Here is a 23,713-nt window from a genome sequence, read left to right on the forward strand (position 1 = left end):
TTTTAATAAATTCTACAACTGGAGATCATGTTTTACAAGGGGCCATTTGTTAACAGTTTCCCAAACACAGATCAGATCCTCATTGATTTGAGCCCAAAGTGTAACCTCTTATTTCTTGTCCCCCCTCCCCCATCCTCTGATGTGAACCATCCTCCACTCGCTGAGCCAGGATGGCGGCCGTTAACCTGGGCCTGTTCCCGGGAGGGAGAAGCCCCGCAGCTGCAAACCAGGAGCTGACAATTATTCCTCAGGGTTTGCGGATCCACAAAGTGTTTCCAAATCCTCCCCGTCCAGCCGCCGGCTCCATCGCTCCCTCCCCCCGGGCCTGTCACCGCGGGGTAAACACGGGGCCTGGGGCCTACCCCAGAAGTTGCTCCAGTTCCCAGTCCAGCCGCGGTTTCCATTCCTACCCTGTGCTCACAATCTCCTCCCGCCTCCCGAACCGTCCGCTCCTCCTCACTCTGTCACCATGACTGACACTGAGCATGCTCAGAGCGCACACCCACACTGCACCTGCGCACTGGACTCCTGTAGTCATTGATAGGGGACTTTCTGCAACGCGGTTTGTTCTGGGTAAATAATCCGCCATTGATAGCTTGACTTGGGAACACAAAATTCAATGCATCGGCTTCCCAATCGAGATCGGGACCCGGGGCGCTGTTGGCACAGTGGATGGTAAATGCTGAGCTGCTCAAGTCACAGAACAAAACCTGAAACAGCTGCCAGTACTGTTTTGCAATTTGTATTTTATCTTGAGATGCGTGAATGATATTCAAAGTGAGTTTTCTTAGCTTCAGTTCCTGCAGACAGCAACTTAATGCATAGAGGCTGGAGGCTTTTCATACTTGTGTTAGATCTCAGAATGCCTTCCCTCTCCTTCATACATGTTTCTCTCTTAATGTAAATTCCAATGTCCCAATATGTCTGCAAATTTACTTTTCTTATATCATAAATCTTTCATAGTACTTATATTAACAGTAACCTTTGGGAAAAATAAACACTGTTTTACTTAGCTTCCTATGGCTAGATGTAACATCTTATCGTCTCTTTGAAGTTCAAACTAATCTAATATATCTAAAAATGCAATTGGTCCTTGCACCTCGCATTCTAAAACTTCAGCCAGGTTTATGTATTTAGCATTTCAAACCTAGCTTCCCTTTTGATCATTCAAAAGCTCCAGACCAGCTGTCTCCAATTCCATTAAATCCCCTCCCCCAAACAAATCCACACAGAGAAACTAGTCCAAACCCCAAAATTAACCTACCTTTACAATGTATCACATCAATATGATGAAATGCATTATATTTTCATGACAGCGCAATACACACAATAGGTACTTAAAGTATGTACATACCAGAATGTCTGGGCCTTCCTCCATGATGCAATCTGTGCAATTCACCCCCACCTCCACCTCCAATTGCAGATTGGAAAAAGGTCGATGTTGAAATTTACAAAGATCAAGACTGGTACAAACTGGTGGAAACAACCTGCTGAGTTTTTCCATCACTTTCCGTTTTTATTTCAGATTTCCAGTTCCCATAGTATTTTGCTTTTAATTCAGTGCTGGTATCTCTGTAAGGAAAGATATGCTGAAAAGCAGACATGAGATAGACGAAATGGAATGTATCTTGTGCGAAACATAAACACCAGCACAGGTCAGTTGAACAGAATTCACTGTTTCTGGACTTGATATTTTCTGTAATTCAGTGTCATCTCCAACCAGCTCCTGATCAGCATGTTCCACGTCCATCACTTGTACTGCACATGCTCAGAGTGCAACCGAGTGCTGAGTAATCACACCACGCTCCTGTAGTCATTGATGGGGCACATTCTGGCACATGGAAAATTATCGATTGTAACAGTGTCGCTCAAAGCTTAATTGGTGAATGAAAATGTTCATCACCACATTGAGATTGGGCCTGTTTCTGTATCAAGTAGCACTTGCTAAGAAATAACCTGCTCACTAATGCTAAGCGTGGGTTCCGCCAGGGTCACTCAGCCCCTGACCTCATTACAGCCGTGGTTCAAACATGGACAAAAGAGCTGCACTCCTGAGGTGCGTTGAGAGTGACTGCCCTTGACATCCAGGCAGCATTTGACCAAGTGTGGCATCAAGGAGCCCTGGCAACACTGGAGTCAGTGGGAATAAGGGGGGAAACTCTACACTGGTTGCATTCATACCTAGCACAAAGGAAGATGGTTGTGGCTGTTGGGGGTCAATCATCTCATTTCTACGACATCATGGCAGGAATTCCTCAGGGTAGTGTCCTAGACCCAACCATCTTCAGGCTGTTTCATCAATGACCTTCCTCCCATCATATGGTCAGAAATGGGGATGTTCACTGGTGATTGCACAATGTTCAGCACCATTCGCGACTCCTCAGCTACTGAAGCAGTGCATGTCTAAATGCAGCAAGATCTGGACAATATCCAGGCTTGTACTGACAGGTGGCAAGTAACGTTTGCAAGACACAAGTGCCAGGCAATGACCATCTCCAACAAGTAAGAATCTACCCATCACCCCTTGACATTCAGTGGCATTACCTTCACTGAGTCCCCCACTATCAATATCCTGGGTGTTACCATTGAGCAGAAACAGAACTGGACCAGCCATGTAAATACTATGGCTCCAAGAGCAGGTCAGAGGCTGGAGATCCTGCCGCAAGTAACTCACCTCCTGACTCTCCAAAACCTGTCCACCATCTGCAAAGCACAAGACAGGAGTGTGATGGAATATTCTCCACTTGCCTGGATGAGTGCAGCTCCAACAACACTCAAGAAGCTTGACACCATCCAGGGCATCCGCTTGATTGGCACCCATCCACAAACATTCACTCCCTCCACCACCGACAAACAGTAGCAGCTGTGTGTACCATCTACAAGATGCACTGCAGGAACTCACCAAGGCTCCTTTGACAGCACCTTCCAAACCCACGACCGCAGCCATCTCGAAGGACAAGGGCAGCAGATAGATGGGAACACCACCCCCTGGAAGTTCCCCTCCAAACCACTCACCATCCTGACTTGGAAATATATCGCCATTCCTTCAGTTGCTGGATCAAAATCCTGGAGCTCCCTTCTTAACAGCACTGTGGGTGTACCTGCAGTGGTTCAAGAAGGCAGCTCACCACCACCTTCTCAAGGGCAACTAGCTATGGGGAATAAATGCTGGCCCAGCCAGTGAAGCCCACATCCCGTGAATGAACTTTAAAAAATATTATATATATATAGTTAATATATGATATATTACTATATCATAGATTAGGCAGAGGTCATGGTCCATATCGGTACCAACAACCTAAGTAAAAAGAGGGATGAGGGCCTGAAAGCAGAATATAGGGAGCTAGGAAATAAATTAAAAAACAGGACCTCAAAGGTAGTAATCACAGGATTACTCCCAGTACCATGTGCTAGTGAGATCAGGAGTTGGAGAATAGACCAGATGAATACATGGCTGGAGAGATGGTGTAGGAGGGAGGGATTTAGATTCCTGAGGCATGGGGACTGACTCTGGGGATGATGGGACATGTAAAAGCTGGATGGGTTGCAGGACCAGTATCCTCGCAGTGGTATTTGCTAGTAATGTGGGGGAGGGTTTAAACTAGACTGGCAAGGGAAAGGGAAACTGAGTGAGGAGACACAAGAGAGGGAAACAAAGATAGGAATGAAAGATAGAAAAGTAGAAAGCAAAAGTGGAAGGCAGAGGAAACAAGGGCTAGCAGCAAATAGGACCATAGTACAAAAAGAGATGTATAAAAAATGTTAAAAAGACAAGTCGAAAGGCACTGTATATGGATGCATGGAGCATTTGCAATAAGGTAGATGAATTAACAGTGCAAATAGATGTGAACGGGTACAATATGATTGTGATTATGGAGACATGGCTGCAGGGTGACCAAGGCTGGGAACTGAATATCCAAGGGTACTCGATATTTAGGACAGACAGGCAAAAAGGAAAAGGAGGTGGTGTGACATTGTTAGTTAAGGATGAAATTGGTGCAGTAGTGAGAGAGGATATTGGCTTAGAAAATCTAGACCTAGAATCTGTCTGGGTGGAGCTAAGAAGAAACAAAGGGCAGAAAACATTCGTGGGGGTTGTCTATCAGCCTCCAAACAGTAGCGATAAGGTAGGTGACAGTGTTAAACAGGAAATTAGAGATGTATGTAACAAGGGTGCTACGGTAATCATGGGTGACTTTAAGCTGCATATAGACTGGGCAAGCCAAATTGGCAAAAATACTCTGGCAGATGAATTCCTGGAATGTACAAGATAGTTTTTAGGCCAGAATGTCGAGGAACTGATTAGGGAACAGGCTATCCTAGATTTGGCATTGTGCAATGAAGGAGAGTCATACGGAATTGAAATGTTAACTCTGTTTCTCTCTCCACAGGTGATGTCAGACCTGCTGAGTTTTCCCAGTATTTTCTGTTCTTATTTCAGATATCCAGCATCCGCAATATTTTGCTTTTACGCTAGCATCACGATGAAACCTTTTCAGCAACAACTGGTGAGAATTTGGAATTCACTATCTGATGGATACAGGTTCAAGAGTAAACTTCAAAAAGGAACTGGATAAATATTTGAAGGAGAAATGATGCAGGGATGAGTAAAGAATGGGGGAGTGGGACTAACTGGATAGCTCGTCGAATTTGTCAGCACAGATTTGATAGGCCAACCGGCCTCCTTCTCTGCTGTACTATTAGGAGATTCTATCATCTATAATAATATAATGATTCATAATAAACATATGATAGAATCATAGAGCATGGATGGTGGCCATTCAGCCCACTGTGCCTGAAAACGTTACCAATCTGTCCCACTCCCCTGCTCTTTTCCGATTGCCTTCCAAATCTTTCCGTATTAATTTAAAATCCAAATCACTTTTGAAAGTTACGACTGAATTTGCTTCTAACAACCATTCAAACAATGACTTCAGTCTTCCCAATATTTAATTGGAGGAAATTTTCTGCACATCCGCCAAACAGTCTGATAATTTACCAAGAGTGGAGAAGTCGAGAGAGGTGGTGGTGAAGCAGAGCTGGGAGCTGTCAGTGTAAATGTGATAAGTGACAGTGTTTTCAGATGATGTCACTGTTTGGAACAGGTTAATGAAAAATAAGAGGAGACCAAGTCTGGATCCTTTGGGGACACCAGAGGTGACTCTGTGAGTGGAAAGGGAAGACATTGCAAGTGATTCTCTGGCGATGATTAGATAGAGAAGAATGGAACTAGGAGAGAGCAGCCCCACCCAGCTGGACGACAGGGGAGAGGCGAAGGTGCAGAATGATGTGGTCAACCTTGTCAAAGGCTGCAGACAGGTCGAGGACGAGAAGGGAGAGTTTATCTTAGTCACAGTCACATAGGATGTCATTTGTGATTTGGATAAGAGCTGTTTCAGTACTGTGACAGGGGCAAAAACATGATTGGAGGGATTCAGAGATGGAGTTCTGGGAAAGATGGGCAGGGATTTGGGAGGTGACAACAAGGACTTTGGAGAGGAAAGAGAGACTGGAGATGGGGCAGTAGTTTGGAAAGACAGTGGGGACAAAGATTTGTTTTTTGAGAAGGGTATAATGATGGCAGATTTGAAGGAGAGAGGGACAGTACCTGAGAGAGAAAACTGTTATCATAGTCAGTGAACATGGGGAAGTTGAGTGATCAGTAGTTTAGTTGCAACAGGGTTGATGAAGGAGGTGGGTTTCATGGACAAGATGAGCTCTGAGAGGGCCTGAGGGGAGATGGGAGAGAAACTACAGAAAGATGAGAGTTCAAGGCTCGGGTAATGGGGAACTTTAGGGAGGGCGAGTGGAAGGGAGGGAAGCAGCAGAGGCAGCTGATCGGATTATCTCAATCTTAGTGACAAAGGAGCTCCATGAGATCCTCACACCGGTTGCTGGGGGTGAGGATGGAGGCTAGGGGAGAGGGAGAGCACTTCAAAATGAAGTAACTTGTGTTAGAGATATTAAAAAGATTCAACACATTGTGTCTTTAGCACAAAACTAATTTATGTGACATTTATCCAGAATATTAGCCCCTCTAAGTGGTCTGTAGTTTATTAACATCAGCAGAAACAGATCCCAGGGAACATGGTTCAGTCCTGGATGTGATTAATAGCAAATTCCCAGCACTTTAGTTACTTGTGAACTTGCTGGTGTCTCAGCAGGTTGGATGAGGTAGTGAATCCCTTCCCACACTGGAGGCAAGTGAATGGTCTCTCCCCAGTGTGAACTCGCTGGTGTGCCAGCAGGTTGGATGAGGTAGTGAATCCCTTCCCACAATGGGGGCAGGTGAATGGCTTCTCCCCAGTGTGAACTCGTTGGTGTGTCAGCAGGTGGGGTGAATGACTAAATGCCTTCCCACACTGGGGGCAGGTGAATGGCTTCTCCCCAGTGTGAATTCGTTGGTGTGCCAGCAGGTTGGATGAGGTAGTGAATCTCTTCCCACACTGAGGGCAGATGAATGGCCTCTCCCCAGTGTGAATTTGCTGGTGTCTCAGCAGGGTGGATAACTGAGTGAATCCCTTCCCACACTGGGGGCAGGTGAATGGCTTCTCCCCAGTGTGAACTCGCTGGTGTCTCAGCAGGTGGGATGAGGTAGTGAATCTCTTCCCACACTGAGGGCAGATGAATGGCCTCTCCCCAGTGTGAATTTGCTGGTGTCTCAGGAGGCTAGATAACTGAGTGAATCCCTTCCCACACTGGGGGCAGGTGAATGGCCTCTCCCCAGTGTGAACTTGCTGGTGTGTTAGCAGGCTGTGTGACTCAGTGAATCCCTTCCCACACTCAGAGCAGGTGAACAGTCTTTCCCCCGTGTGAACTTGCTGGTGTCTCAGCAGGTGGGATGACTGAGTGAATCCATTCCCACACTGGAGACAGATGAATGGCCTCTCCCCAGTGTGAATTCGCTGGTGTACAGTGAGTTGGGATGATCCCCTGAACCCAGTCCCGCATTTAGAGCACTTAAATGGTCTCTTGTCAGTGTGAACACATTGATGGGACATCAGCTCTCAGGAACTTTTATAGCACTTCCTGCAGTCTGGGCATTTAAAAGGTCTCTCTTCACTGTGAACTCGCTGGTGGCTCAGCAGGTGGGCTGAAAGAGTAAATCCCTTCCCACAATTTGAGCAGGTGAACGACCTCTCCCCAGTGTGACTGCGCCGATGCCCTTCCAGCTCAGATGGGAATCTGAATCCCTTCCCACAGTCCCCACATTTCCATGGTTTCTCCCGGATGTGGCTGTGCTTGTGTCTTGACAGGCCAGATGATCGGTTGAAACCTCGTCCACACACAGGACACGTGTACGATTTCTCTCCACTGTGAATGGTGCTTTTTCCTTCCACGTTCAAAATCAAATGATATTCAGGTTACGATAAATCGGGCGACTGTCAGATTCTGCTGTGATGTTTTGTTTCTGTTTCCTGACTGCAAATCCTCTCCTTCTAATCCCCTGTGAAACTGATTTAAAACAGAAAAAAGGGAGTGAGAGAGAACCCACAAAATCACAAAGGCAGGTTGAGCTGAATGAATCTGGTAATTTGTGGGGCTGGCACGAGGCAAAAGTGACCATAATGCTGGATTGTCATAAAAACCCAACTGGTTCACTAATGTCCTTCAGGGAATGGAACCTGTCACCTGGTCTGGGTCTACACAAGACTCTGCCTCCATGGGAGGAAAGAGAGAGGTGGGAGATGCAGGGGGTGAAGATGTGTTTAATACATCTTCAGCTCAACCAGAACTTTGGCAGAATATCCCAAGCCCTCAACGTCCCACGACCTAGAAGGACGAAGGTAACAGGTGTCAATGAACACCATCACCTCCAGCTCACACACTGTCCTGACTTGTCTGACATGCAGTACTGGATGAGCAGAAATTTCCTCCATTTAAATGTTGGGAAGATGAAAGCCATTGTTTTCAGTCCCTGCTACAAACTCCACTCCCTAACCACTGACTCCATCCCTCTTGCAGCTCTCTGAGGCTGAACCAGACTGTTCACAATCTTGTTGTCATATTTTAGCCCAAGCTGAGCTTCTGACTACAAATCACTAAAACCAGCCATTTCCACCTCAGTAAAATCGCCCAACTGTGTTCCTGCCTCAGTTCATCTGCTGCTGAAACTCATCCATTCCTTTGTTCCCTCTAAACTGAAAGATTTGACTGTGCTTCTTGTCGGCCTCCCAGATTCAACTCCATAGAAACTGGAGGTCACCCAAAACTCAGCAGCTCATGTCCTTACTTGTACCAAGTCTTGTTCACCATCATCCCCTGTGTTCCCTGACGGTCGTGGTCGTCTCCAGCCCTTCAGCCTTCCAGGATTATCTGAGATCATCTAATTCTGACCCACCCCTGGCTCCAATTCCTCCCGTGCATCCACAATCTCCTCCAGCCTCCTCAGCTGCCTGTTCCACCCCAGTCCGTCTCCACCAGCCGCACTGAGCATGCTCTGAGCACAACCCGGCCCCCACGCAGTCGCTCTGGGTTCCTGTTCTCATCGATAGGGGGCTTTCTGACCCATGAGGCATTCTGAGTAATCCTGCCACCATTGAGGCCAATCAGCGAACAGACAATTTTTTTCAACACCAGCTCTGAAGAAGGGTCATATGGACTCGAAACGTTAACTCTGTTTGTCTCTCCACAGATGCTGTTAGACCTGTTGAGCTTTTCCAGCAATTTCTGTTTTTGTTTCAGATTTCCAGCATGCGCAGTTTTTTGCTTTTGCCTTAGGCAATTTTTTTTCCCCCAGTTGGTAAAACAGAAGATCCATGAATGAGGGGGATATTGGACAGGAAGCACAATGAGAGGTTCAGACACTTTATTAAATACTCACAGCAGAAGCACATTAATCTGATCGGAGATCACTTCCTCATGAGCAGCCAGCTGAGTGGAGCCTCCTGAGATTCTGTTCCCTTTCCAGTCAGTATTTACAGGAGCTGGGACATGGAAAAGAGTCTCAGTAAAATCAGGGATTTATTTGTTCACTGTTTTAAAATGGGCCTGGGCTCACACTCGAAGTTTGTGCAGCCTATGACTCCCTGGGATTATTAACCCTCCCCTTCCAGACCCTTTGGGCTCTCTATTGTTTCTCAATATCCTCCCGGCCCTGTGACTCCCGAGGTTTATTAACCCTCCCTCTCCAGGCCCTTTGGACTGTCTAATGTTGGACTATGTATTGTTTTTCAATGTCCTCCTGGCCTTGTTGTATCTGATCCAATAAAAACCCTCTTTACATCACACAGGGAACAGCTTTAGACATGTTCTGACTTTTCACCTCAATCTTATTCTGCTGAATGATCTTACTGACCGTTCCCTTTCTCTCGATCAGTCCGTCCACCATCTCTTTTCTGGATTTCACTCCTTCTTGTTGTTCCAGGATTTCATCTCTCTGCCTTTTATTTCTTTTACTGAAGATTCCTGTCCATTGCTGCCTCACAGCCTCGTCCTGTTCCCACATATTCTCCATGTCTAAGTGCTTCCCAGCGGCCGTGCCAGCCGTGGCCCCTATTCCAGCCCAGTCACTGATCCCTCTCTTCCCTCCACCCTTTTTACTGGTGTCACTATCACAGGAACGATTGCAGAGTTTTGCAAAACTGCCTTAACGCCGGGGTCTTGGCTACTGGTGGTCATAGTCCACCCATCTCTCTCCCTGCGTTCTGACTTCTGAAATCCCCGGATAATTCCCTTATCATCTGAACATCAAGGTGCTTGAAGATGGGATGATATAACCTTGGGGACGGGTGTATTGGGGTTCAGGGCAAATATTACAGGAATTATTTTAAATCTTGTATCATTATATCGGCTTTCTGAGTATGGGTGATGATTAAACCATTTGTAGGATCAATTTCTTATGGCAGGACAGATTGAGGGGTAGTCAGTGAAGCATATGGGGCCTTCGGCTTCATAAATAGAGGTACTGAGTATAAAAACAGAGGCATTATTTCGGCATTTATAAGGAAGGCAAATGGAATTTTGGCATTTTTTGCAAAAGGAAGAGTATAAAAATAGGGAAGTGTTGTTGCAACTGTACAAGGCTTTGGTGAGACCGCACCTGGAGTACTGTGCACAGTTTTGGTCCCCTTACTTGAGGAAGGATTTAGTTGCACTGGAGGCGGTTCGGAGGAGGTTCACTAGATTGATTCCAGAGATGCGGGGCTTGTCTTATGAGGAGAGATTGAGCAGTTTAGGCCTATACTCGCTAGAGTTTAGAAGGATGAGAGGAGATCTAATTGAGGTATATAAGATGCTAAAGGGGATAGACAAAGTAGACGTGGAGCGGATGTTTCCCCTTGTGGGGCATTCTAGAAAAAGAGGCCATAGTTTGAGGCTAAGGTGTGGTAGATTTAAATCAGAGATGAGGAGGAATTACTTTTCTCAAAGGGTCGTGAATCTATGGAATTCACTATTCCAGAGTGCAGGGGATACCGGGACACTGAATAATTTTGAGGAGATAGATTTTTAATTAGTAATGGGTTGAAAGGTTATGGGGAGAAGGCGAGAAATTGGAGTTGAGGCCGAAATGAGATCAGCCGTGATCGTATTGAATGGCTGGGCAGGCTCGAGGGGCCGAATTGCCTATTCCTGCTCCTAGTTCTTATGTTATAGAGTTTTGGTTAGGTCACAACTAGAATATTGCATCCAGTTCTGGTCCCCAGTCTTTAGGAAGAATGTGAGGGGCCTTGATAAGGTGCAGAGGAGATTTACCAGAATGGTTCGAGGGATGAGGGATTTTAGCTACAAGGTTTGGCTGGAGAAGCTGGGGTTGTTCTCTTTGGAGCTGGGGGATTGAGGGGAGATTTGATAGCGGTGTACAAGATTATGAAAGGTTTAGAATAAGATAGACAAAGGAAATCCTTTTCCATTAGCTGATGGTACAAGGATACAGGTTTTGGGCAAGAGATGCAAGAGGGGATATGAGGAAGAACGTTTTTCACAGCAAGTAGGGTCACGTGATTTGTTCAACCAATGTGTAGCTAGTGCGGGGGTATAAATTCTAGGGGAGGAGTTTCCTAGGAAGTGGTTGCAGGAGGGGCTGGCTGGATACAAGCAGCCACACAAGCTCTTGTCTAAATAAAGCTTAATTTGTTTGACTAAAAAGCCTCTGAGAGCATGTTTCTACAATAATAACCTGGAACTCAGCCCACGAGGGTGGTGGAAGTGGAGACGATTAATCATTTCAAAAGGAAATTGGATGTTATACTGCCAGGATTTTATGAAGGATTTGACCATGTTAAGTGCATGCTGGACCCTGAAGTTCTGGTCACTTATCATTTAACTTCTCCACCCCACTCCCACTCTGACCTCTGTGTCCTTGGCCTCCTGAACTGTTCCAATGAAGCTCAAGGGGAGTTTGAGGAACAGCAGCTCATCTTTCAATTCGTCACTTTACAACCTTCCAGACTCAGCATCGAGTTCAGTAGTTTCTGCACCAACAGAGAGTTGTCAGGATCAGGAACGCTCTACCTGAAAAGGTGCTGGAACCTGATTCTATGTTTAGTCTCCGCCCACTGGTCCTAGATTCCCCAACCAGTGAATATAGTTTCTCTCTATCAACCCGGTCAGTTCCAATTAATATCCCAAAAACTTTGATCAAATCACCTCTTCATCTTCTAAATTCCCGGGTTTCCGGGATTACAATGCTCATAGTGAGGTGCGGTGCTGGATTTTAGCAGAAGGAATAGGGAGAGGGAAGATATAATTCATGGCTCAGTTCTAAAGAGTGTGCATGGACAGAGGGACCCGGGGTTCATGTGCTTTGATCTCTGAAGGTGACAGGATGTATTAAGAGAGAAGTTAGCAAAGCCGATTGGATCTTGAGCTACATAAATAGTGACATTGAAAACAAAAACAGGAAGCTATGCTGAATCTTTACAAAGCACTGGTTAGGCTCCAATTTGAGTATCTTCTGGTCACCAGACGTTAGCAAGGATGTGAAGGTCCTTGAGAAGGTGCAGAGGAGGTTTACCAGAATAGTTCCTGCAAAGGAGGTTGAGGTGGGATTTGATTGAGGTGCACAAGGTTCTGGCAGGTTTAGATAAGGTGGACAAAGAAAAGCTGTTCCCATCAGCTGATTGTACAAGGACTCGGGGACACAGATTTAAGGCTTTGGGTAAAAGGTACGGGAAATGTGATGAAGAATGTTGTTACACAGTGAGTGGTAATGACCTGGAGTTTACTGCCTACGAAAGGAGGTGGAAACGGATATGATGAATGATCTCAAAAGGAAATTGGACAGACACGCGAGGGAAATAAACCTGCAAGGATATGGGGATAGAGCAGGGGCAGGGGAATGGGACGACTGGATTGCTCCAGAAAACTGGCATGGACTCAATGGGCTAAATGGCTTCCTCTGTGCCATAATGACTCTTTTGTGTAATCTTCTTCTGTAATTTAACCCTTGGAGTTTGGATATCACTCAGGTAAAACTGTGCTACACTCCCTCCTGGTGTTTTTCCAGTCACATTGATATCTGAAATTTTCTCCCACAAACAGAACAGACAAACCTTCCACATTCAGATGCTGCTGATATTCAGTTTCTGATGAATCGAGTGAATCTGTCAGATCTTGTTGTGATGTTTGGTTTGAGTTTCCCGTCTATCAATCCTCCAATTCCAGTGCCCTGTAAAGTTTACAGAAACCATCACTGTCAGTCTAGGACAGAAATTCACAATATTCTCTCCTCTAGGGTTGCCAACTCTGATTAAATGGAGGTTCCATCACATGACTTGTCCCTATGCTCCAGCCATGAGTCGGCCAACACATCCTTCCTTGTGACACACTGCCTTCTCAGGCCAATTGGAAAGCAAAATGTCTCGTGACGCAATTGGATGATGATTTGTCCCACTTTCAATATTTTAATAAAGAGAAACATTCAAAGAAAATTACAAATTAAAACAATCTTTTTAATGCCCTTAAGATATTTCTCCAGTGCTGCACACAGCAATGTCCTGGAGATTGAGCTTCAGCTCCTGGAAACTCCAGTCCAATCCTGGAAGGTGGCAACCCACTCTTTGCCTGTCTCCTAATCCAGGATCACAGCGCATGCGCCCTGCTGTACCGGGCCTGTGAACGGAAGGCGCCCCGCAGCTCATAGACCTTTCGGTGCTAATGCGGGACCGGTAACTTTTTACTCGGGGTTCGAAGCCTCCGCGTAGTATTTATGAAGCCCCCCCGCCCATTCCGCTGGCTCTAATCCTCCCCGCTCACCCACCGACTCCATTACTCAACTGCACTCGATTGTTTCTTCCCCGTTCCTTGCAGCGCCATTGACAGTCTGCACTGCGCATGCTCTACTCTCAGCGGGAAACTGCGCCTGCGCAAGGCGCGCCGGTCGTGTGGATAGGGCACATTCTTACCCGCAGTGAATGCTGGGTCAGAGCGACGCCATTGTGATCATACATTTTTTTTTAGTAGAACATTGTGATTTGCGATCAGAATTCCGATTACAATTGGAGCCATTTGTCCAAGTTACAAATTTACTAAATCAATTGATACAGCAACTAAAGAGCACGTGTCTTCCACCATAGTTCTGTCCTGGGTGTGATTAACAGCAGAACAAACCCCTACAGTTAGATGTGGACTCACTGGAGTCTCAGTAGGTGGGGTGAACAAGTGATCTTTTTTCCATAGACATAAGGGTTAAACTATCCCTCCCGAATAAGAATGGACTAGTCGTAGATCAAAAGTGTTGGGTTTCTAAAGTTGGAGTGTTAACCAGGGGGCAAATTGAGTGAATGCCTTTGCACACACAATGAGTCTGATTCTCCTCCCTCAAATGTGAACGTGCTGTTGCGTCAGTAAGTGGGATGACTGAGTAAATCCTTTTCCACATTCAGCTTTCAAATTATCTTTGCACGGTGAGGTTTTATCTAAGAATTTCCAGCTCAGGCGGGAATCACAAATCCTTCTGGTGGTTAGTTTCACAATCTTTTTTAAAATTCATTCAAGGGATGTGGGCGTCGCTGGCTAGGCCAGCATTTATTGTCCATCCCTAATTGCCCTTGAGAAGGTGGTGGTAATCTAGCTTCTTGAACCACTGCAGTCCATGTGGTGTAGGTACACCCACAGTGCTGTTAGGGAGGGAGTTCCAGGATTTTGACCCAGCGACAGCAAAGGAACGGCAGTATATTTCCAAGTCAGGATGGTGAGTGGCTTGGATGGGAAGTTCCAGGTGGTGGTGTTTCCCAGGGATCTGCTGTCCTTGCCCTTTTAGATGGTAGTGGTCTTGGGTTTAGAAGGTGCTGTCTAAGGTGAGTTCTTGCAGTGCATCTTGTAGATGGTACACACTTCTGCTACTGTGCGTCAGTGGTGGAGGGAGTGAATGTTTGTGGATGGGGTGCCAGTCAAGTGGGCTGCTTTGTCCTGGATGGCGTTGAGCTTCTTGAGTGTTGTGGGAGCTGCACTAATCCAGGCAAGTGGAGAGTATTCCATCACACTCCTGACTTGTGTCTTGTAGATGATGAAGTCAGGAGGTGAGTTATTGCCACAGGCTTCCTAGCCTCTGACCTGCTCTTGTAGCCACAGTATTTATATGGCTAATCTTGTTCAGTTCCTGGTCAATGGTAACCCCCAGGATGTTGATAGTGGGGGATTCAGCAATGGTAATGCCATTGAATGTAAAGGGGTGATGGTTAGATTCTCTCTTGTTGGAGATGGTAATTGCCTAGCACTTGTGTTGCAAATGTTACTTCCCACTTGTCAGTCAAGCTTGGATATTGTCCAGGTCTTTCTCCATTTGAACATTGACTGCTTCAATATCTGAGGAGTCGCAAATGATGCTGAACACTGTGCAGTCATCAGTGAACCTCCCCATTTCTGACCTTGTGATGGAAGGAAGGTCATTGATGTAGCAATTGAGGTAGTGTCCGAGGCCCAATCGGCAGTGATGTCCTGGAGCTAAGATGACTGACCTCCAACAACCATAACCATCTTCCTTTGTGCTAGGTATGCCTCCAACCAGCAGAGAGGTTTCCCTGATTCCCATTGACTCCAGTTTCACCAGGGCTACCTAATACCACACTCGGTCAAATGCGGCCGTGCTGTCAAGGGCAGTCACTCTCACCTCACCTCAGGAGTTCAGCTCTTTTGGCATTGATTGAACCAGGGCTGTAATGTGGTCAGGAGCTGAGTGGCCCTGGCGGAACCCAAACTGGGCGTCAATGACCAGATTATTGGGGCCGGAGACTGATGGGGCAGTAATTGGATGGGTTCGATTTGTCCGGCATTTTGTGTACAGGAAATACCTGGGGAATTTTCCTCATTGCCAGATGGATGCCAGTGTTGTAGCTGTACTGGAACAGCTTGGCTAGGGACGTGGAACGTTCTGGAGCACAAGTCTTTAGTACTATTGCTGGAATATTGTTTGGGCCCATAGCCTTTGCAGTATCCAGTGTCTTTAGCTCTTTCTTGATGTCACATGGAGTTCATTTCAGCATTTTCCAGTTAAAGAAAAGCAAAATACTGTGGATGCTTCAAATCTTAATTAAAAACAGAAAATTTTGGAAATACTCAGCAATTCTGGTAGCATTTGTGAAGAGAGAAACAGTTTACATTTCAGGCCCATGATCTTTCATCAGAACTGGACTGCATCTGTGCACAGATTTAAATATTAATCTTCTGTTTCCATCCACAGATCTGCTGAGTATTTCCAATGTTTTCTGTTTTTAATCTCTGGTTTAAAATGTTGCTCTGGAATTGCATATTAAATTTATTAGCGACTAAATGATATTTATTCTCATTCTGTCTGCAAGTGGAAACATCTGCCACTTGTCTACCCTGTCAAACCCTTTCATAGTCTTAAAGGATCAGGTCATCCTTCATTCTCTTTTCTAGAGAAAACATTTACAGCCTGTCCCGTCTTTCTTAATGGGTGTCACCTGCCAGTTCTGGCATCATTCTAGTATTTTTTTCTTGCATCTTCTCCAGTCCTTTTAGTTCTATCTTATAATATGGAGACCTAAGCTAATCTGAGCAGCAAACTCACCATTGTCCCCAAAAGCGCGTATGTTTCAGTATTTTACTCATTTTCCCATGAGATGAATATAAAATGGGATGGAATAACCAGATCTAATGAGCCAGACTGGAGTAATTACAAAGTTGTCTCTTCTCCTTACAGTGAAACGGTGGCTGTTTTACTCTTAATCTGTCAATTATGACATTAAGAATAACATGTCAGAGAAAGACAAGATTTCAGTGCTGTGACACTAGGCCAGACTAAAGTTCAGTTAATATGATTGCCGAGCAGTGATCAGGAGCACTTGCAAATTATTCTCTGTCTTGAATATATTCCAGATGCAAATCCATGAACGTTTAGATACTGGGGAATCAATGGTTTGGAGATAGGGAGGAGAAGTGGAGTTAAGGAGGAAGAGCATTTAATGGTGTAGTGGCCATACGTTCTCCTGCTGCTCCTATTTCTGGTCTTCTTATGAACATCATTTTGTATCATTTCCGTGTGAGCACAGCAGATGCTGCATCCACCCTTTCATCTCCTCCCTTCCTACATTCCCAGCTCTCAATACGCTTTCCGGTGGCACAGTGATTTCCTTGTACTTGTTGCAATTTAGCATCGTGTTTTCATTACTCATGATGCCATCTCTCCTACACTGAGGAGATTAAATTAAATTGAGTGACTGCTTTGTGGAACATCACCATTCAGTTTGCAAACGTGATACTGAGCTTCTGATCATTTACTATTTTAGTTCTCTGCCTCACTTCAGTTCTGACCTCTCTGTCCTCAGCCTCCTGCACTGTTCCAATAAATCTCAAAGGAAACTCGAGGAACAGTGCTCATCATTGATTAGACACTTTGCAACCTTCTGGACTCAACATTAATTTCAACAATTTTGGATCATAACCACCACTCCCATTTTTTCAGACAGTAGGTGCTTGTAATTGTTCTGCTGTTATCATTCATATCTCATCTGGACCTGTCTTTTGTCTCTTCACTTGTCCCATTAGTTTATTTACTTGTCTCCTTATCACCCAGTGTTGCCTTGCATCATCCGCTTTGTCATTTAATCACTCCAGCCTTCCATCCTATCACAAGACCGTTTGTTCTTTTCTCCTTTCCCCTTCTCATTTCCCTGACTCCGTACATGCTGGAAAACAACTAAATCTCTAAATTCTTCCAGCTTGGATAAAAATTTAGCGACCTGAAACATTTACTCTGTTTCCCTCTCCGTAGACACTCCATCTCTAGCTCTAATTCCCGAACAGAAAATGCTGCCAAGAGTCATCAAGTCAGGCTTGAGTCTGTGGCCGCTCTCAGCGTTTGAAACCGTCACAATGCCTGGGTGATTAACGGCAGCTCCGGACCAATAGGAAGAGTGGGCGGGACTGGAAGACTGAGCGGGACTATCTGGTGGTCCTCCAACCAATCGAAATGAAGGAAGGGTGCCACCTGATCATCCATCAGGCTGGCGCCCTGCGCGCAGGCGCAATGTCGTTGTGACTGAAGACTGGGGCTTGCGGGAGTTGAAGGAGGAAGGATGGGGGGACAAGGTGAGAAACAGCGTAACTGAGGAGAGGAATGGAGCCGGAGAATGGACTGGATGCTTCATAAACGCTAGGTATCGGCCTCTAAACCCGAATGAGAAGCTGCCGGATCCGCGTTTGCACCAAATCGAGCAAAGCTGCCGACCTCCTCCGGTCACAGGCCCGAATGAACGGCCGCCATCTTTCTAGGGTCAATGTGCAGCAGTACGCATGCGTAGTAATCCCTGTCCCTGACAGCAGGAGGAGAGAATGGTGTTCATTTCTATCCTAGACTGACAGGGATGGATTTTGGAAACTCCTTTTACAGGGGGTTAGAAGGGGAGGATTTACACCCAGCAAACTAAAACCAAGAGAGATGTTTGTCTCTTCTCAATTTCTATCCTGGATTGACAGTGATGAGTTTTGTAAACCAGAACAAATATTTCTGTTATGAAAGATTGAAAAGGGTGGAGCTTTCTTTTTCCTTTAGAAAATGGAAGAGTTAGCAGTGAGTTGATAGAGGTCTTCACAATGATCAATGGGTTGGACGCGGTAGATATGGAGAGAATGTTTTCACTTGAAATTTCTTGAGAGTGATTACAATGTGAAACTCATAGGAAACCATTGAGATAATTTTGAAAGGAAACTAGATGAGTACGTGAGGGAAATGGGAATAGAAAGATAAGCTGAAAGGATGAGATGAGGTGCATGGAATGGGAGGAGAAGCATGTGGTGTATAAAAACCAGCGTAGTCGTTGGACAGAATGGCCTTTGCTTTTTGAATATTCTGAGTATTTTAATGTAAACTCCTTTTACAGGGCATTCAGAGGGTTGGATTTGCAGATGGGAAATTCAAACCAAACATCATGTCAGGATCTGATAGAGTCACTCGATTCATCAGAACCTGAATATCATCGGCCTTTGAATTTGGAAGAAGAAATGTCTGTCTGTAAGGAAAGATTTTAAACAACGTTGTGACTGGAATAGCACTGAGACATACACACATGAGTGAGAGTGTTCCAGTGCAATGATTGGAAAGAGTTTTAACCAGCCTGAAAAAAAAGTGCACCATTCACAGCAGGGAGAGACTGTACACGTGTTCTGTGTGTGGATGAGGCTTCAACTGATTGTCAAACCTGGAGAGAAACAAGGACACCCACACCATGGAGAAACCATGGAAATGTGGGGACTGTGGGAAGGGATTCAATTACCCATCTGAGTTGGAAACTCATCGACGTATTCACACTGGGGAGAGGCCGTTCACCTGCTCTGTGTGTGGAAAAGGATTCACTCAGTCATCCAGCCTCCACACACACCAGCATGTTCATACTGGTGGCAGGCCATTCACCTGCCTTGAATGCGGGAAGGGATTTAATGCATTATCAACCCTCCGGACTCACCAGCAGGTTCACTCTGATCAAAGACCATTTAAATGTTCTGACTGTGAGAAGAGCTTTAAAAGCAGAAAGGATCTACTGATATACCAACGCTCTCACACTGGGGAGAGGCCATTCACCTGTGCAGTGTGTGGGAAGAGATTCACTCAGTCATCCCACCTCCTGACACACCAACTTGTTCACACTGATAAGAGACCTTTTAAATGTTCTGACTGTGAGAAGAGCTTTAAAAGTAAAAAGGATTTACTGAACCACCAACGCACTCTGACTGGGGAGAGACCATTCACCTGCTCCGTGTGTGGGAAGGGATTCACTTGTTCATCCCACCTTCTGACACACCAATTTGTTCACACTGATCAGAGACCGTTCCATTGTTCTGACTGTGAGAAAAAATTTAAAAGCAAAAAGGATCTTCTGAAACATCAACACATTCACACTGGGGAGAGGCCATTCACCTGCTCTATCTGTGGGAAGGGATTCACTCGGTTAGCCCACCTGGTGAGACACCATCGAGTTCACACTGGGGAGAGGCCGTTCACCTGCTCTGAGTATGGGCAGGAATTCATTGATTCATCCAACCTTCTGAAGCATCAGCGATTTCATTCTGGGGAGAGACCATACACTTGCCCCTTGTGCAGGAACAGATTCACTCAGTCATCCCATCTCACTACACACCAGCTTGTTCACACTGATCAGAGACCTTTTAAATGTTCTGACTGTGAGAAGAGCTTTAAAAGCAGAAAGGATCTACTGATATACCAACGCTCTCACACTGGGGAGAGGCCATTCACCTGTGCAGTGTGTGGGAAGAGATTCACTCAGTCATCCCACCTCCTGACACACCAACTTGTTCACACTGATAAGAGACCTTTTAAATGTTCTGACTGTGAGAAGAGCTTTAAAAGTAAAAAGGATTTACTGAACCACCAACGCACTCTGACTGGGGAGAGACCATTCACCTGCTCCGTGTGTGGGAAGGGATTCACTTGTTCATCCCACCTTCTGACACACCAATTTGTTCACACTGATCAGAGACCGTTCCATTGTTCTGACTGTGAGAAAAAATTTAAAAGCAAAAAGGATCTTCTGAAACATCAACACATTCACACTGGGGAGAGGCCATTCACCTGCTCTATCTGTGGGAAGGGATTCACTCGGTTAGCCCACCTGGTGAGACACCATCGAGTTCACACTGGGGAGAGGCCGTTCACCTGCTCTGAGTATGGGCAGGAATTCATTGATTCATCCAACCTTCTGAAGCATCAGCGATTTCATTCTGGGGAGAGACCATACACTTGCCCCTTGTGCAGGAACAGATTCACTCAGTCATCCCATCTCACTACACACCAGCTTGTTCACACTGATCAGAGACCTTTTAAATGTTCTGACTGTGAAAAGAGATTTAAAAGTAAACAGAATCTGCTGACACACCAGCGTGTTCACACAGGGGAGAGGCCGTTCACCTGCTCCGTGTGTGGGAAGGGATTCGCTCAGTCAAACAACCTGCTGAGATGCCAGCAAGTTCACATGCGACAGTGGGGGTTGGATTCTGCTGTTATTGCTGCTGTTAATCACATCCAGTGCTGAATCATGTCTGGATGCCTGTTTCCAGTGGGGCTCCACAGTTTTGTGGTTTATAGCAATCATTTAGACTTAAATGTGGGGATCATGAGTAAGAAGTTTGCAGGTGATCCTGAAGTTGTTTATGTGTTTAACAATGAGGAAGAAAGCCTTAGACTGCAGGAAGATATCAATGGACTGGTCAGATGGACAGGAAAATGGCAAATGAAATTCAATCTGGAGCAGTGTGAGATAATGAATTTGGGAGGGCAAACAAGACAAGGGAATGAACAATTAATGGGTTAATGCTGAGAAGTGTAGAGGAACAGAGGGACCTTGGAGTGCATATCCACAGATCCCTGAAGGTGGTTGGACAGGTAGATCAGGTGGTCAAGAAGGCATTTGGGACATTTTCCTTTCTTGGCTGAAGTCTAGAATATACAAGCAGGGAGATTATGCTGGAATCGTGCAAAACACTAGTTAGAGCACAGCTAGAGTACTGAGTACAGCTCTGACACTGCATTACAGGAAGGATATTCTCACACCAGAGAGGGTACAGAGGAGATTTATGATTTACAGGATTGAAGAAATTCAACTATGAGGAAAGATTGGATAAGCTGGGGTTATTTTCTGTGGCTGAGGGGAGATTTAATTGATGTGTATGAAATTATGAGGGGCCCAGAATGAGTGGACAGGAAGGACCTTTTTCTCTTAGCAGAGAGATCAATAACCAGAGGGAGGGTATAGTTTAGAATTAAAATAATTGGCAGAAGGAATGAGAGGGGGAGGGAGAAATCATTTCAGCCAATGGGTGGTGCAAGTCTGGAACTCACTATCTGATTGGGTCGTACAGGCAGAAACCCTCATTGCATTTAACAGAAAGACTTGGATATGCAGTTGAATTACTGGAACATACAGGGTGACAAACTAAGATCTGCAAAGTGGGATTGGCTGAATAGCTTTATTTCAGCCAGTTCAGACACGATGGGCCAAATGGCCTTTTTCTGTACCAGAACTTTCTGATGCTTTTACTCTGACAGTTGGAGCTTGTTTCTGATGATGTTAATAACCTCGCTAATTGGACTGGAGTTTAATATTCTGGATAAATGTGAAATAAAACAGCTTTGTTTTCAACATGTTGTAGATTTTTGTCTTTCCCACCTGAGTGTTTAACATCACCTGGCTGGAACTCAGAAAGGACAAGCTAGGGTAAGATCATACGGCAGGAACAGAACTTCAGCCTGGACACAGTCCTTCAGGGTCACACTGACAGAGTCTTTCTCATCTCTCTTCACTGACGACAAAGTCCCCATGTGGGTTAATCCTGGGGTATGTAAGAAATGTGTCCCAGCCGCTGTCTTCCATGGTTCAGAGCTCCTAGACACGGAACAGAAGGCTCCTTCACAACTGTGTTTAGAGTCAGGAAGAACAACGGTGAATGCTGGAAATGTGCTGTCAAATCAGAGATTGGTGTAAAGTTGTGATCTGTTTCTGACTAAAAGTGAAATAGCAGGTTTAAGTTTAAGAGAATGACTGTGGTAATTATTCCATGGAGATTTAATGTGTTTTTGTGGCAGTCCTGAATCTAGCACTTTAAAGCTGGTGTTAAAACATTTAAAATAAACCAATTTAAAACTGGGAACATCTAACTGGAGGATTCACAGAAGCCTGTTAACTTCTGGGACAATCATACAGCAGACATTTGATCTCCAAATAAAGGAGGACCTGCAGCGTGTTTTCAGAAACTCCCTGTTTTATTAATGTGTGTGTGTGTGTAAGACACCAGGATAACTAAAACCATATGCCTTGGAACATCCCCAAGGGTGCATTCCTGATAGTTACTCTGAGATCACTCCCGCTGTGGAACTCCACCACTGACCCTGCTGAAGATTGTAGGCTCAGGGATGGGGCCTCCAGGAGTGGACTGTAAGAAAGGTGGGTTTCAGTATCCTGACTAATGGTCCAGACAACTGACTAAAGTGAGGAACCAGAGGAATCCTTACTGAGAACTGTCTGCAGTTTTGTCTGTCAGTGTAGGTCTAGGGGTGAATGATTCCTGACTCCCTGAACTGTCTGACATTGAACCCAGTTTAGAACAAGATGGATTCAGTGTCCAGGAGAATGGGGACCAATATCACCCACAATTGAAGAAGACAAAAGCAGCCGGCTCTAATAATGACTTGGATGAAGGAACTGACTGTATTGTAGCCAAAATCACTGATGATACAAAGCAAGTTGTGAGGAGGATACCAAGAGTCTGCAGAAGGACATGGATAGGTTACCTGAATGGACAAAAATTTGGCAGATGGAGCATCATGTGGGAAAATGGGAGCTTTCCCACTTTGGCGGGAAGAATATAAAAGTAGAAAATTATTTAAAAGGTGAGAGACTGCACAATGCTGCAGTACAGAAGGATCTGGGTGTCATAGAGTCATAGTCATAGAGTCATAGACTTATACAGCACAGAAACAGGCCCTTGGGCCCATTGTGATTGTGCTGGCCATTTTCCAGGACTTGACCCATTGCCCTGTATGCTATGGCATTTCAAGTGGTCATCTAAATACTTCATAAATGTTGTGAGGGTTCCTGCCTCTACCACTCCCTCATGTGTTCTTGTACATGAATCATGAAAAATTAGCATGAAGGTTCAGCAAGTAATGAGGAAGACAAATGGAGTGTTGGCCTTTATTGGAAGGGGGTGGAGTAGGGAACTTGCTACAACTACACAGGGCATTGGTGAGACAGCAGCTGGAGTACTTGTACAGTTTTGGTCTTCTTACTTAGGGAATGATATACTAACATTGGAATCAGTTCAGAGAAGGTTCATTAGGCCAACTCCTAAGATGAAGGGGTTGTCTTATGAGGAAAGGTTGAACAGGTTGCACCCATACTTGTTGGGATTCAGAAGAATGAGAGGTGAACTTACTGAAACAAAGAAGATTCTGGGGGGGATGACAGTGTAGATACTGAGCAGATGTTTCCCATCATGAAGAAATCTAGAGCTAGGGGACACAGTTTAAAACTAAGGAGTCTCCCATTTAAGACAAAGATGAGGAGGAATTTCTTCTCTCAGGGGGTCGTCAGTCTTTGGAATTCTCTACCCCAGAGAGCAGTAGAGGCCAGGTCATTGAATATATTCAAGGCTGAGTTATACAGATTTTTGATCTACAAGGGAGTCAAGAGTAATATTTACTTGGATTTATCTAATATTATGGCCCTTACAGACATCAATACTTTATCCCCAGTTTTATTCAGGGTGGCAAGTGTCCATCCAATGGCACAGGACCTGT

General features: G+C 45.3%; 2 protein-coding genes across 2 annotated transcripts in view; one reads left to right on the forward strand and one right to left on the reverse strand.

Moving 5' to 3' along the window:
• Positions 1–13,248, reverse strand: part of LOC144677002 (uncharacterized) — a 39,033-nt gene extending 25,785 nt beyond the window's left edge. Inside the window, exons 1-2 of the mRNA XM_078537268.1 lie at positions 13,219–13,248; positions 6,139–7,455 (exon numbers count right to left, since the gene is read on the reverse strand). Of these exons, the coding sequence (XP_078393394.1) occupies positions 6,139–7,001 (863 nt within the window). The 5' untranslated portion in view covers positions 7,002–7,455; positions 13,219–13,248. The remainder of the gene's footprint in view (positions 1–6,138; positions 7,456–13,218) is intronic.
• Positions 13,249–18,467: 5,219 nt separating this feature from the next.
• On the forward strand, positions 18,468–20,450 carry LOC144676998 (uncharacterized). The gene is made up of 2 exons (XM_078537263.1): positions 18,468–19,393; positions 19,478–20,450. The coding sequence occupies exons 1-2, from the start codon at positions 18,630–18,632 to the stop codon at positions 20,448–20,450; spliced, it is 1,737 nt and encodes a 578-aa protein (XP_078393389.1). The 5' UTR covers positions 18,468–18,629.
• Positions 20,451–23,713: the final 3,263 nt, after the last annotated feature.

Source organism: Cetorhinus maximus, unplaced genomic scaffold (genome assembly GCF_964194155.1).
Source record: "Cetorhinus maximus unplaced genomic scaffold, sCetMax3.hap1.1 HAP1_SCAFFOLD_2114, whole genome shotgun sequence".
In the NCBI taxonomy this organism is placed as follows: Eukaryota; Metazoa; Chordata; class Chondrichthyes; order Lamniformes; family Cetorhinidae; genus Cetorhinus; species Cetorhinus maximus.